This window comes from Hyaena hyaena, unplaced genomic scaffold, assembly GCF_003009895.1.
Source record: "Hyaena hyaena isolate Hyena2069 unplaced genomic scaffold, ASM300989v1 scaffold_675, whole genome shotgun sequence".
NCBI lineage: Eukaryota > Metazoa > Chordata > Mammalia > Carnivora > Hyaenidae > Hyaena > Hyaena hyaena.
Window position 1 is genome coordinate 619721 of NW_024081303.1, and position 13796 is coordinate 633516.

At 39.7% G+C, this 13796-nt stretch overlaps 1 protein-coding gene and 1 pseudogene across 1 annotated transcript in view; both read right to left on the bottom strand.

The window, feature by feature from the left end:
• GLDC (glycine decarboxylase) overlaps nt 1–13796 on the bottom strand; it is a 98429-nt gene that overhangs the window by 39017 nt on the left and 45616 nt on the right. The window contains exons 9-15 of the mRNA XM_039217118.1: nt 12355–12460; nt 10531–10670; nt 9892–9972; nt 8025–8122; nt 7443–7527; nt 7240–7281; nt 6009–6151 (exon numbers count right to left, since the gene is read on the bottom strand). Coding sequence (XP_039073049.1) covers nt 6009–6151; nt 7240–7281; nt 7443–7527; nt 8025–8122; nt 9892–9972; nt 10531–10670; nt 12355–12460 — 695 coding nt within the window. The remainder of the gene's footprint in view (nt 1–6008; nt 6152–7239; nt 7282–7442; nt 7528–8024; nt 8123–9891; nt 9973–10530; nt 10671–12354; nt 12461–13796) is intronic.
• LOC120220127 lies at nt 11143–11256 on the bottom strand (annotated as a pseudogene).

Below are 13796 nucleotides of genomic sequence, written 5' to 3' on the forward strand. Positions count from 1 at the left end.
ACAACCTCCTTAACCTCAACTTCAGCAACTTCTTACTTAACACATCCCCAAAGGCAAGGGAATCAAAAGCAAAAATGAACTTTTGGGACCTCATCAAGATAAAATACTTCTGCAGGGCAAGGGAAACAATCAATAAAACTGATAGGCAACTGTCAGAATGGGAAAATATAGTTGCAAATGACATATGAGATAAAGGATTAATAACCAAAATCTATAAGGAACTCACCAAACTCCACACTCAAAAAACAAATAATCCAGTGAAGTAATGGGCAGAAGATATGAACAGACACTTCTCCAAAGAGGACAACCAGATGGCCAACAGACACATGAAAAGATGCTCAGCGTCCCTCATCATCAGGGAAATACAGATTAAACCACACTGAGACACCACCTCACACCGGTCAGAGTGGTGAAAATGAACAAATCAAGAGACTCTAGATGCTGGCAAAAATGTGGAGAAATGGGCATCCCTCTACACTGTTGGTGGGAATGTAAACTGGTGCAGCCCCTCTGGAAAACAGTGTGGAGGTTCCTCAAAAAATTAACAATAGAACTCTCCTGTGACCCAGCAGTAGCACTGCTAGGAATTTATCCAAGGGATACATAGGAGCACATGTACCCCAATGTTCATAGCAGCACTTTCAACAATAGCCAAAACATGGAAAGAGCCTAAATGTCCATCAACTGATGGATGGATCAAGAAAATGTGGTTTATCTATACAATGGAATACTACATGGCAATGAGAAACAATGAAATCTGGCCATGTGTAGCAACATGGATGGACCTTGAGGGTGTTATGCTGAGCGAAATAAGTCAGAGAAAGGCAGATACCACATGCTTCCACTTATAGGAGGATTAGGAGAAACTTAATGGAGGACCATGGGGGAAGAGAAGGGGAAAAATAGTTGGGGAGAGGGAGAGAGGCAAATCATGAGAGATTCTTGAATATTGACAACAAAACTGAGAGCTGATGGTGGGGAGGGGGGGTGAGAGGGGAAGGGGGGTGATGGACATGGAGGAGAGCACTTGTTGGGATGAGCACTGGGTGTTTTATGGAATCCAACTTGACAAACTATGAAAAAAAAACAAAAAACTGGGGACTGAGGGATGTGCGTAAAAATTTTCATAGCAGAAATATTCACAATAGCCAAAGATTGGAAACAACCCAAATGCCCCTCAATAGATGAAGAGATAAAACAAAACGTGATGCATACATACAGACTTAAAAAGGCCATTTGACACATGCTACAAGATGAATAAAGACATTATGCTAAGTGAAATAAGACAGATACAAAAGGACAAACATTATGCATTTCCACCTACATGACATATTTTGAGTAGTCAGGTTAAAAGCAGCACAAAATAAAATCATGGTTGCCAGTGGCTGGTGTAACAGAGAAATGGGGATTTATTGTTCAATGGGTAAACACTTTTAAGAAGATAAAAAAGTTACGGAGTTGGATAGGGTTGATGGTGGCAAAACAATATAGATGTACTTCATGCCATTGAACTGTACTCTTAAAAGTGTAATTTTAAATTGGTAAATTTTCATATTTTGTCACAAAAAAATATTAGAGTTGCAAAATATTACTAATGCTACTTCCTAAAGATCTTGCCATATTTATCTTTTAAATATCATACAATAGGGGTGCCTGGATGATTTACGTGATTAAGCATCCAAATTTAGCTCAGGTCATGATCTCACGGTTCATGAGTTCCAGCCAGGCACCAGGATCCCTGCTGTCAGCACAGAGCCTGCTTTGAATCTTCTGCCCCACTCTCTATCCCTCTGCCGCTTGCACTGTCTCTCACCAAGGAAATAAACTTAAATAAATAAATATTATACAGTAACAAAAAAGGAAAAGGAACATTTAATGTTTATTTATTTTTGAGAAGAGAGAAGGAGAGAGAGACTGAGCAGGAAAGGGGCAGACAGAGAGGGAGACAGAATCCAAAGCAGGCTCCAGGCTCTGAGCTGTCAGCACAGAGCCAGGACACGTGAATCAAACTCACAAACCGTGAAATCATGACTTGAGCTAAAGTCAGACGCTTAACCAACCAACTAGCCATACGGGCACCCCAGGAAAGGAAACATTTACATATAACTTTTTGGTGACCAGACTCTAGTCTACAGACAAACTCCAATTAGGTATAAGTGAAAACCCGAGGAAGTGGTGCTGAGAAGAAAAGCTAGTAAAAACAAGATAAACAGGCCAGCCAGATGCCTGAGGCTGGGTACTCCCTTCGTAAACGTTTGGCTTCTGTAATCTTGTTTGCCTCCTGCCTCCTCCTGTGTAGCACCACTGATAAGGGCCCCCTCCCTTTCTGTCTCTCAACCCCCTACCATCCCAGCCATAAAAGGAGGCTGATGCCAAGGTTTGGAGTTCAGCCTTCGGAGGTGACTCTGCTTGGCTGGCACTGGTGTACAAGAAACAGTGATTCCTGTTTTTGTGATTCCCTGAGTGCATGTGGCTTGTCTCTTCCTAGGCACTGAGTATTTGCTGTAACAATGATAATAGCTACTACACCCCTTACGAGCATAATTTCAGTGGCTGACATGAGACACCAAATTCTTCCTCTGTATAGAATATTCAAGAAAACTTCTTACAATAAATATGAAACCTACATCAGCATCTTCGATGGGTCTCTAGTCAGCAATAAATCATGATGAATTAACTGATAAACAGCTGTGGTAGACTAATTATAATACATCAAATATAGGTAATAAGACATGGATATATACTTTACTTGTAGAGAGAAGCTTAGCACAAATAAAGCAAGATAGCGTCACAACAAAAGAAAAATAAAATCCCTTGCATATAGAATATATGGTGCATCCCTTCCTCTGCTCCTCATATTAAGAAATCAAATCACTTTCAACTCTGGAAGCAATGCCCTTCTCTCTTGCCAACAAAAGAAAAGGGCATTTCCTCACCTGTAATAGCAGCCTCTGCTAAGAACCAGAAATATCCCTCATTTATGCCTAAACTTTGGGCACAGCTACTGTCACTTTCAAATTGGCTCCTGGAAATGAGCGTTACACCTGGGAATCTCTGTGGTATGAGAAGGCATCACTGACAGCAAAAACATCTTGATAAAGATCTCTTTGCCTCCTGCACATCTAAAATGGGGTACTGAATCTCACTGCCAATCATAAGGGGAGAGCAGGACAGGGAAAACTTCTAAGACAATAGTTCTTAACTTTGCCTTCAAATTGGAATCACCTGGACAGTTTTAAAGACCTGCTTGTGTAAGGGCGTCTGTGAGGCTCAGTCGGTTAAGCGTCTAAATCTTGATTTCCACTCATGTTATGATCTCATAGTTTGTGAGATTGAGCCCCGTGTCAGGCTCTGCGCTGACAGTGCAGAGCCTGCTGAGATCCTCTCTGCCTCTGTCTCTCTCTCTTTCTTTTCTTAAATAGTTTATTATCAAGTTGGTTTACATATAACACCCAGTGCTCACCCCAACAAGTGCCCTCCCCCACGCCCATCACCCCCCTTCCCCTACCTCCACCGCCATCAGCCCTCAGTTTGTTCTTAGCATTCAAGAGTCTCTCATGGTTTGCCTCCCTCCCTCTCCCAACTAATTTTCCCCTTCTTCTCCCTCATGGTCCTTCTAATCCTCCTATATGTGCAAACATATGGTGTCTGTCCTTCTCTGCCTTATTTCTCTCAACATAACACCCTCAAGTCTCTCTTTCTCAAAATAAATAACTTTAAAAAAAATCTGCTCATGCCCGTGTCCCTTCCCTTATCTTTTGCAATTAAGATTATGATTCCATCTGGTATTGTGATCTGGACATCAGGATCTTTTTATAAATGCACCACATAAGTCTAATTTCTAGCCAGGGTTGGGAACCATTTTGTTAGGGGAAGGCAAGCTTCCTCATCCATAGGTCAGTCATCTGGGGACCTTGGATTGGACCTCAGTTAGCTGCAAAAATTAATGATTTAAGAGTTAAAATAATCCTAAAAAATTACTAATACAACAGAGGATGTAATCATATTTCATCACTAGAGGGCGAAGTTTCTTCACGTTCAATGTTTAATTAAATTATTATTGCCTCAGGTTAATAATTTACTCAATTTCCTCTCTTTAAAAAGGCAGAAGGCCTGGATGATGTTGTAAAGAAGGCATGAAGCCTGACTTACATGAATATCATTCCTTCCTATTTATAAAATCAGGGTAGGGTCTCCTGGGTGGCTCAGTCAGTTAAGCGTCCGACTTCGGCTCAGGTCATGATCTCTCGGTTTGTGGGTTCGAGCCCCGCGTCGGGCTCTGTGCTGACAGCTTTCTCAGAGCCTGGAGCCTGTTTCAGGTTCTCTGTCTCCCTCTCTCTCTGATCCTCCCCTGCTCACACTGTGTCTCTCTCTATCTCAGAAATAAATAAAACATTAAAAAATATTTTAAAAAAATAATAAAAAAAATAAAATCAGGGTATGAGAGGCTATTATTAAAAGAGCTCTATGTCCTTTCATTTGCATATGCCCCCTTCCTAAAGGGTTTGTATTTTATAGGATATACTGTTTTTACAGAGTGGATGGCTTTGCTATATAGCCTATGGTACCAAACAGGAGGTGGGGCTTGGTTGTATCTAAGATCTGATTACTTTCTGCCTCACAGAGTAAGACAGTAAATGTCTCAGTTTTAAAATCATTTGATTTTTCTATCTTGAAATACAAACTCTGCATTTGTAACAAGCTCCTAGGTGTTGCCAGTGTTGAGGCTGCTGGTGGAAAATACATACTGAGTAGAGGAAGGTGAAGAACCCAAGTGGCAGAAACCAACTTTCTTTTGAAGATACTTAAAATTTGAACTCCTGCTGATACTGTTTGTCTGCCTTTCCATCTATCTATCTACTCCATGAAGACAGATCACAAATCTAGTGGGTTCCAAATTGGAAATCAGAAGTGATCAAAATTACTTGTTTGCTTTTTTAAAAAAATTTTTAATGTTTATTTTTGAAAGAGAGAGAGGGAGAGAGAGACAGCATGAGCAAGGGAGGAGCAGAGAGAGAGGGAGACACAGATTCTGAAACAGGCTCCAGACTCTGAGCTGTCAGCAGAGTCCAACGCGGGGCTCAAATTCACAAGCCCTGAGATCATGACCTGAGCCAAAGTCGGAGGCCTAACTGACTTAGCAACCCAGGCACCCCATTTGTTTGTTTCTTAAAATAAAGATTCTTAGTTCCAACCACTGGTTTTATGATTAGGAGGTCTGAAGAGGGATAGAGACATTTGTATATTTAAAATGTACCCAGATTTTGCTAGTTAGTGCCCTCTGCTTTTAAAAATCACTGCTCTTCAAAAACATATCCTTTACATATAAGGAGACAGAGGCCAGAAGCGGGGCAGGGAACTTTCAAAGTTAGTGACAGAAAGAACCAGGATCTAGTTTCTCCTGACCCTACTGGATTGAGACGTGGCTGCCAGTTTAGGAGTTAATGTGTGTACTTGATTCTAACTATAATGTTATGTCACTGATGGATGTAGTAACTAGTTTCCTAAGACAGCCCACAGTGAACAACAATTCTGGACATTCACGCCCATGTGTTGTCCTCTCCTGCATTCAAACTGAGCTGGCTCTGTCACTTGCTGAATAGATAGCATAACATCTGGAAGTGATGCTGTGAAACTTCAGAGGCTGAGCCTTGAGGGATTTGCAGCTTCCACATTCTTACATTATGGAATACTCCACGTTGAACCCAGACAGCATTCCAGGAGGAATGACACTCAAGCAACCACATGGAGAGGTCTACATGAACAAGAACCAAGGCCCAGGTCAGCATACTCAGCACTACTCCCAGCCAGCAGCCCATCACTAACTTGCCAGTTATGTGAATGTGGCTACAATGGACCTTCAAGCCATCTACCTCAGTGGATTTCAACTGTCTACTCCACTCTCATAATGCTAAGAAATAATAAATTGTTATTTCAAGCATCCAAGTTTTGGAGTGGGTGTTATACTACAAGAGATAGCTGAAATGACAGGAGAAGAAATCTCTTACCTGTTAGGCTGGAAAGAGATTCGGTCATAGCCCGTGAGTTCACACAAGTCCTTCTCAAGCTCTCGGAAAAGTTGCTGATATCCTTGAGCTTGGTCCAGAGGTACAAATGGGTGGATGTTTGCAAATTCCTTCCATGTAATAGGCTGAAGAGCAATGGGGGAGAAGACACATACACATATACATACTACTATAGTAATTAACAATACTAACTTTAATGATGATAATGATAATGAGTGTAGCAATAGCTAGCACAGAGAGTGCTTACTATGTGCCAGATACTGTTTTAAGCACTTTAAATATATTCATTTAAACCTCACCACAATCTTAACAGGTAAATACCTCTTACTGCCTTCATTTTACAAATGGGTCACAAAAGCCCAGAAAGAGAACTTACACAAAAATATAAACTTTTTCTATCTTTTCAGGAACAAAACAGAACTATATCTATGAAACCCAGTGAGCTGTTTCAGGTACGGTTTACTCAAAGTCCTTTACAGCACCTATATTATTCTCTTTTCATTGAGCAGAACAAGACATAAACCAAAGTAAATGGGGAAAACCCTTCTAATCACAATATGAAATGATTCTCTTTGCCTGATGTAATTTCTCATATGGAAAAAAGGAAGATAATTTTGCTAAAATGGATCCTAGCCTAGTAGAGATATTTACCAACTTCAAGATCAGGTTATACAAATCTTCTGTTTATATAAGAAATAAATGAAAATCTCCATTCTGTACCTTCCTGGCATTGTGAATGGATTTCTAGGAAGAAGGCTTAAGGTTCTAAATTCTACTGAGCATACTAAACTCCAAGTTGAGAAAAGCTTTTTACAATGCAGACTTAAAAGGGGGAATAACAGGGGCACCTGGCCGGCTCAGTCAGTAGATATGTGACTCTTGGTCTCAGGGTTTGTGAATTCAATTTCCACATTGGGTGGAGAGATAACTTAAAAATAAAATCTTTAAAAAATAAATAAGGAGGATAGAAAGGCAGAAATACTCTATATTATTTTATTTTTTTAGAAAATAATTTTATTCATAAATTTCAATGACCAAATCACAATAAAATTAGAGTTTGTCCTTAGATTATTGAATAGCAGGTTATGATTTAGATAGTGATTAAATCGCAGTCCCAGTGGCTTTCTCTAGTTATCCACTTATGTATAAGCTCAAAGACTGCTCCTACTAAGTTCCTTCCTAAAACAAGTTTTTAAGAAAACCTCCTACTTACTGCAAGTTCAGATGAGCTGTTGAGCTTCATGGTGCAGGACCCCTTTAAGAAGCACATCCAAAATGTATCATATTAGTGATTTCCTCTGACCTCTCTGATCTCCCAACATGGCCACCCCTTCATTCCTCTTACAGTATACCAACTGCAACCCGAAGACATGGAACCAGGGGCGAGATAGAAGTAGGAATAAGGGCAACAATTACCAGTGGAATCATACTGTGAACAAGCGAAATGTCTTTGTTTTCCAATTTCTTCATATATCGGACAATGTTTGTTTCTGAGTGATAGCTATGAACACAAAACACATAATTTGGGCCATTATAATGAGCTAAGAGCCCATGCACACCCTCCTGAAAGATAAGACACACTGAGATCTACCTTCAAACTACAGATCAAATTGAGACATGGGTAACATACTAACAAAACATCAGAAGGAAGGGCATGGAACTCCCATGAACCTCAGAGATGCACTAGGACAAGAAGCTTCCTGTGGTCAAGAGAGGAAGAAGACGATGTTGAGTTCCTGGTTATGAACATTAGCCTGGCAACTATGCATCTGAACTCCCCTCTTCCTGACAAGTGGGTTTAGGGATTACAGTGTCAATAAAGCAGAGCCAGCAGCAGGTGGCTTTGCCACAATCAGGAATGGAATCCTTATGGCAATGGTTTCTTAGTGAGCCATGGCTGAGCCACAAAACCCAAACCCATATCACAGTTGGATTCAGAAGCCACTCTCTATTGTGCTATTGAACCACACAATGCAGAAGTCACACAGGCACACAAACCTGTTAAACACTTGATGTGTGAGGAATGAGCTAGTTCTCTTGAAGGCAGTCCCTGGAATACCTCTTCGCTCCTCACCCATGCTTTCAGCAACTAGCTCCTGCATGGAAAGACCATAGACTAAAGGATAGGAAGCAAGACTATAATTGGTCAGCATATATTCTGACAAATCACTGCAGATCTCCTACTACCACTGCCCACTCCCCACCCAACCCCACACCTCTGGCATTTGGCATGTTGAGGTAAAAGTTCTGTGGACCTGTGTCTCAGATGAAAAGGAAATGATAAGTTTTATACCCCTTCTCCACCAAAAAAAAATTCTGCATGTACCTTGAGTAATAAATCCAGTTCCAGGAAATTATCTTAACGTGCTATCAAAAAAGTTATGATATCACTCAAGTAAGAATTCTCACTTGACGCTGCTTTTATCTTTGAAAAACAATTTTAATAAAAACACATGCACCAAAATGAGCGAAAGGGCAATCTCTTCAAATGAGGCTAAGAAAACTGGATATCCACATGCAAAAGAATGAAGTTGGTTCCTTATCTTCTACCATATATGAAAATTAAAACTGAACAAAGGACCTAAATTTAAAAACTGAAACTATAAAACTTTTAGAAGAAAACACAGGCACAAATCCGCATAATCTTGGATTTAGATTTTGGTTTCTTAATATGATACCAAAAGCATGCCTTTGAGTAACAAAAGAAAAAATAAAATGGGCTTTAATTAAAATAAAAGTCCGCATATCAAAGCAACTATCAAGAGTGTTGAGCACAACTCACAGAATGGGAGAAAATGTTTCCATATCATATCTGATAATGGGTTAATATTCAGAATATATAAACATAGCTTATTACTCATTCTGCCCCAGGCAATAGTATAGCCATCTAGAGTCCTCATAAATATTCCTTAAATGTATGAACCTGTGGTTCAATTTAATGAAGAGTTCTAGAGAGAAGATAGCTTATTCAGTCCTATTAATTAAGCCTTAAAAAAGAACAATGTGATAGCTCTTAGATGATTTACATTTGTTATCTTGTACTGAATAAAGTCCTCTGTTAAAGAGTGCGTAGACAACCAGGATGGAACCTATTACTGCTGCCCACTCTCTCTTTCATCCTCATTCCATGCAAGTGCAACCTTTCTCCTCACATGGCCCTGCAATTTCATTGTTTTCAGAAATCAACTCAACCACACTGTAATGTCTCTAGTTCTCACTGTCATCTTCACCTCTAAGCCTTTATAGTTGCTTTTCCCAGTGTCTGGAACATCTCTAGTCCCAGCCTCCTTGTCCTTAACTGTGTCATTTTAGATTGGATAACTCCTACTCAACATGGTTCAGACCTCAGTTTAGGATAATTTTTTTTCCGAGTCTTGTTGAGAAGCTCCTCATCTGTGCTCACAGAGGATCTGGAGACGTCATCTATCATATCACCTGGAATTTAATCTTGTACATACTGCGTCCCCATTAGACTATAAGCTCTGGATGGAGGTGGGGACAATTGTGTCTAATTCACCACCGTCCTCAGAGTCCTCACAGCCTAGCACGGTACCTGCCATATATTAGGTGTTCAATAAATATGTTACATGAATGGTTTCTAAGAATTGACATAACCAAGACACCTTTGTCACGATTCCCCATATTAGGGACAGTGTTGAATTAAAGACCATTAATCCTTCCAAGTAGCTTGACTTCAATTTCCTAGCTGGGGCCCACTGCAGTGACCACTAGTTATAGGGGATGGTCACTGGCATAATTTTTAGCAGCGGACCACCCAATGTGACACTTGAAGCCACAAGAGGCACTGCTATCTTTGACAACTCCTCAAATAGTCATTAAGAGAAATGCATCTTATTTTACTTACAGCAGACGACTCACAGCCAAAGATCCACAACAAGTCATCCAGATCTTTTTCACTTACTGTTTCATCAAGAGAAATACCAAGCTGCAGAAATGAAAATGAAAGGGAAAACATCACCCTAAAGTACAAAACCAGTGGAAAAATCCCAAAAGAGGTTAAAGGGAGGTAGGTGCTGGATAAAATTCTCAGTTTTTCCAAACTCTCAGGGTGTCATTGTACCCAAGTTGGCCCTTAGGTGATGGTGACTAGACGACTCCCAGACTTCACATGGCTTAGTTTTATGAACAATTTTGGGACCCCAGCAGGTCACTCCTATTGATGCTAGATACAGTTATCCTTTTCTTCCTTTAATTTACTTTATTATGGTACTGATCATAGTCTTTATCTTCAACAGTCATATTGGGAAGGGTATTATGAGCAAAATATGTGCCTAGGAGTATGATACATGAAAACTAAGTCTTAAGGAAAGCTAAGAATGAATTATCCTTTGAGGGTCACAATGTTCCAAATTGGAAATGAAAATTGTAGGACACAGATTGTGCCTAAAAATCTAATATTGATTTTTTAAATAAATAAGAAAATTTCAGTGAATAAAGTCATGAAATTTTAAAGAATATAATAAAATGGAAAAATTTTATTTACCATGCCATCCTCAAAGAGCCGAAGATTGATTTGTCGCTGAGTGGCCCTGTCCAAGACCTCCTTCACTGAGCAGCCACACTGAACCTTCAAAGTGTCAAAGAACAATTCGTGCTGGAGTTGATGCCCAGCTCGCTTGAGACCTAGATAAGATAGGAAAGCCACCAGTCCCCAACAAAGAAATCTTGCTTCTCTGCCCTTGACATTTCACAGAGAAATAAAGAGGTAAATCCAACCATTGTCTGTTCCTGGTCTGTTCCTGGTCTCAGGCAGTCTTTTGGTAGCTGCCTTTTTATACAAGGAAACTAAGCGCTTATTACTATACTATAGGATATTATGAAATAAATACTTATTAAAAAAAAAGAAGAAAAGTCACCATAATCACTATCCAGAAATAACCGTGGGTTATACATTTTAGTGTGTATTCCTCTAGAACTTGAATGTATGTGTGTATGTATCATATATCACAAATCTCTTCATACTTAAAGAAATTTAATATATCATGAACATTTTGCTTTTCTACAGATCATTAACTATGTTATTTTTAGTGGCAGTGTAATATTCCAATATATGCAAGAAATCAATTATTTTTAAACATTTAGGCTGTTTCCAAGATGATGGTATTATAACTAATGTTTAAAGGACATCTGATTGTTTCCTTTAGATACATTTTTAAACTGATAAGAACAGATACTACACTTGATCTTAGCCAAAAGACCGAGAACCAATAGATACATTTTTATAAATAGAATTTTTGGTTCCATATGTAGGCACATTTTAAAGGCCCTCATAAAAGTTATACCAACATCAGCATTCTTTTTAATCTTTGCCAATGTAATGGGAGAAACACTATTGTTTCCATTTACATTTCCTTAATAGTGAGGTTGACATGTGATATGTTTATTGGCCATTTATTTATACATGTATTTCTTTTAAAATTTGGGGCACCTGTGTGGCTCAGTTGGTTAAGCTTCCGACTTTGGCTCAGATCATGATCTAGCAGTTCACAAGTTTGAGTCCCATGTCAGGCTCTGTGTGGACAGTGCAGAGCCTGGAACCTCCTTCGGATTCTTTATCTCCCTTTCTCTCTGTCCCTTCCTTACTCACACTCTGAGTGTGTCTCTCTCTCTCTCAAGAATAATAAAAACATTAAAATAAATAAATAAATAATTTATACTTAATGTTTTTGACCATCTTCCTCTCAGAGTGATCATCCCTCTTGTTTATAGTGTTGGGGAGTGAATAAGAGATCTCCATATTAAAATTTTTAGCACTCAGTCTACCATAGGTGTTAAAATAGGGTTTTTAAAATTATTTTTTTAATGTTTATTTATTTTTGAGGGGGGGGACACAAAGTGTAAATTGGGGAGGGTTAGAGAGAGAGGGAGACACAGAACATGAAGCAAGTCCAGGCTCTGAGCTGTCAGCACAGAGCCCGTCATGGGGCCTGAACTCATGACATGAACAGTGAGATCAGACCTGAGCTGAAGTCGACACTTAACCGACTGAGGCACCCAGGTACCCCAAAATGGGTTGTTGTTTTCTTAAATTTTTTAATGTTTTATTTATTTCTGAGAGAGAGAGAGAGAGAGGGAGAGAGAGAGAGAGAGAGAGTCAGCATGAGCAGGGGAGGGTCAGAGAGAGAGAGAGACACACACAGAATCTGAAGCAGGCTCCAGTCTCTGAGCTGTTAGCACAGAGCCTTGATGCCGAGCTTGAACCCATCAAAATGTGAATCATGACCTGGGCTGAAGTCAGATGCTTGACTGACTGAGCCACCCAGGAGCCCCATTTGCTCTAAAGTTTTCAAACAGATAATTGACTCACCTTCAGACAAAATCAAAGTGGCATTATGTACCCTTCTAGCAATATGCTTCAGCCCATGAGAACCATGGTAAATTGCAAACATGGCAGCCATATTCGCCAAGAGAGCCTAAAACAACAAACAGCATTTAAGGAATCATGTTCAACAATATAATGGAAGACAAATTAATGGGAAAGAGTATTCTTTTGACTCGAAATGCCAAAATTAAAAACAGGAACAAAACAAAATGTTTGCATTCTCTATGATAGTGGGGGACCATTCTTAACCTGACTACCTGAGGGGCAAACATAGCATCCAAGACACCCTGGTCAAATCTGACCACTATAAAGGAGAAGTTTCACTGATACAATATTAACATGTCACCCATAAAGGGAAGATCAAGCTGTCATTAAATATCGAGAGGCAATGTTGGAAGACAGTGGAGCAAAAAAGTCATCAGGAAAAAAAAGTGAGATCTAAAAGTTTTATACTCAAACAGTTATTCAAGAATAAAAGCAACAAGTAATTTTCAAATATACAAGAACTCAGGGGACAAAATTCTACTGAAAACTTAAAGCACTAGAAGCTGAATTTCAGCATACCAAGAGACAAATAGGGATTGTGTGGCAAGGGACTACCAAAGATGAAAATGGAGGATGCAGGGGAATAAAACCAAAATAAATTAGCAGGACATATATTAGAAAGAGAAAATTAGAATCTACTGGCTACTCCCTCCCTGCTCATAGCAAGTTCACTTTCTCAAGTAACCATATCTCCCTTGACCATTGGTCTGAAGTTTCACAAAAATATTTACAGGGAAGTGTATGTTTTTGTGTGACAGAAAATAGAAAAAGATGGCTTTGGCATCACTCAGAAATAAGAGACACAGACAGCTCCAGGGATGCTTCATTGAGGAAGTCCTGCAATGGGGAGCAAAGAAAGGCCCCACTGTGATGGCATATTGGGTCAGGGAGGAGGATAAAAAGAGAATGGCTAGGATGAGAGACCAAAATTAGTGACAACGTAGGGGGAAAAGACAGAGACCCACCTCCTGCTTCTTTTCCTCTTAGTATTATCCTTATTTGCTTTATCACCCTACATCCTGCCACTAAGCAATCTTCTAACCATGCAATATCATCCTTGCCCCCCAGGTAATTGGTCTCAAATCAAATCTCATACTCCTCCCCTACCCAGTCCACTCCATTCTCCCACAGACCCTCTCCCATTTTACTGGTCCAGCAGGATAGACTCTGATATTTCCAGTCTCACTAGTGACTTTTCTACTTAAGTACAAGGTCAGCAGTTCAAAGTCATCTTCACAGCCACAGAGTGGGAAGGACACCTGAGAAATACAGTGCTTTAAAGTTGGATGTTCAATATTGGATCTATTGTCAGGTCCATAGTTTCTTTGGTAGGCTGCTAGAAGGAATCCATGGGACCACTAGAAAACAAGAAAACAGTTCTC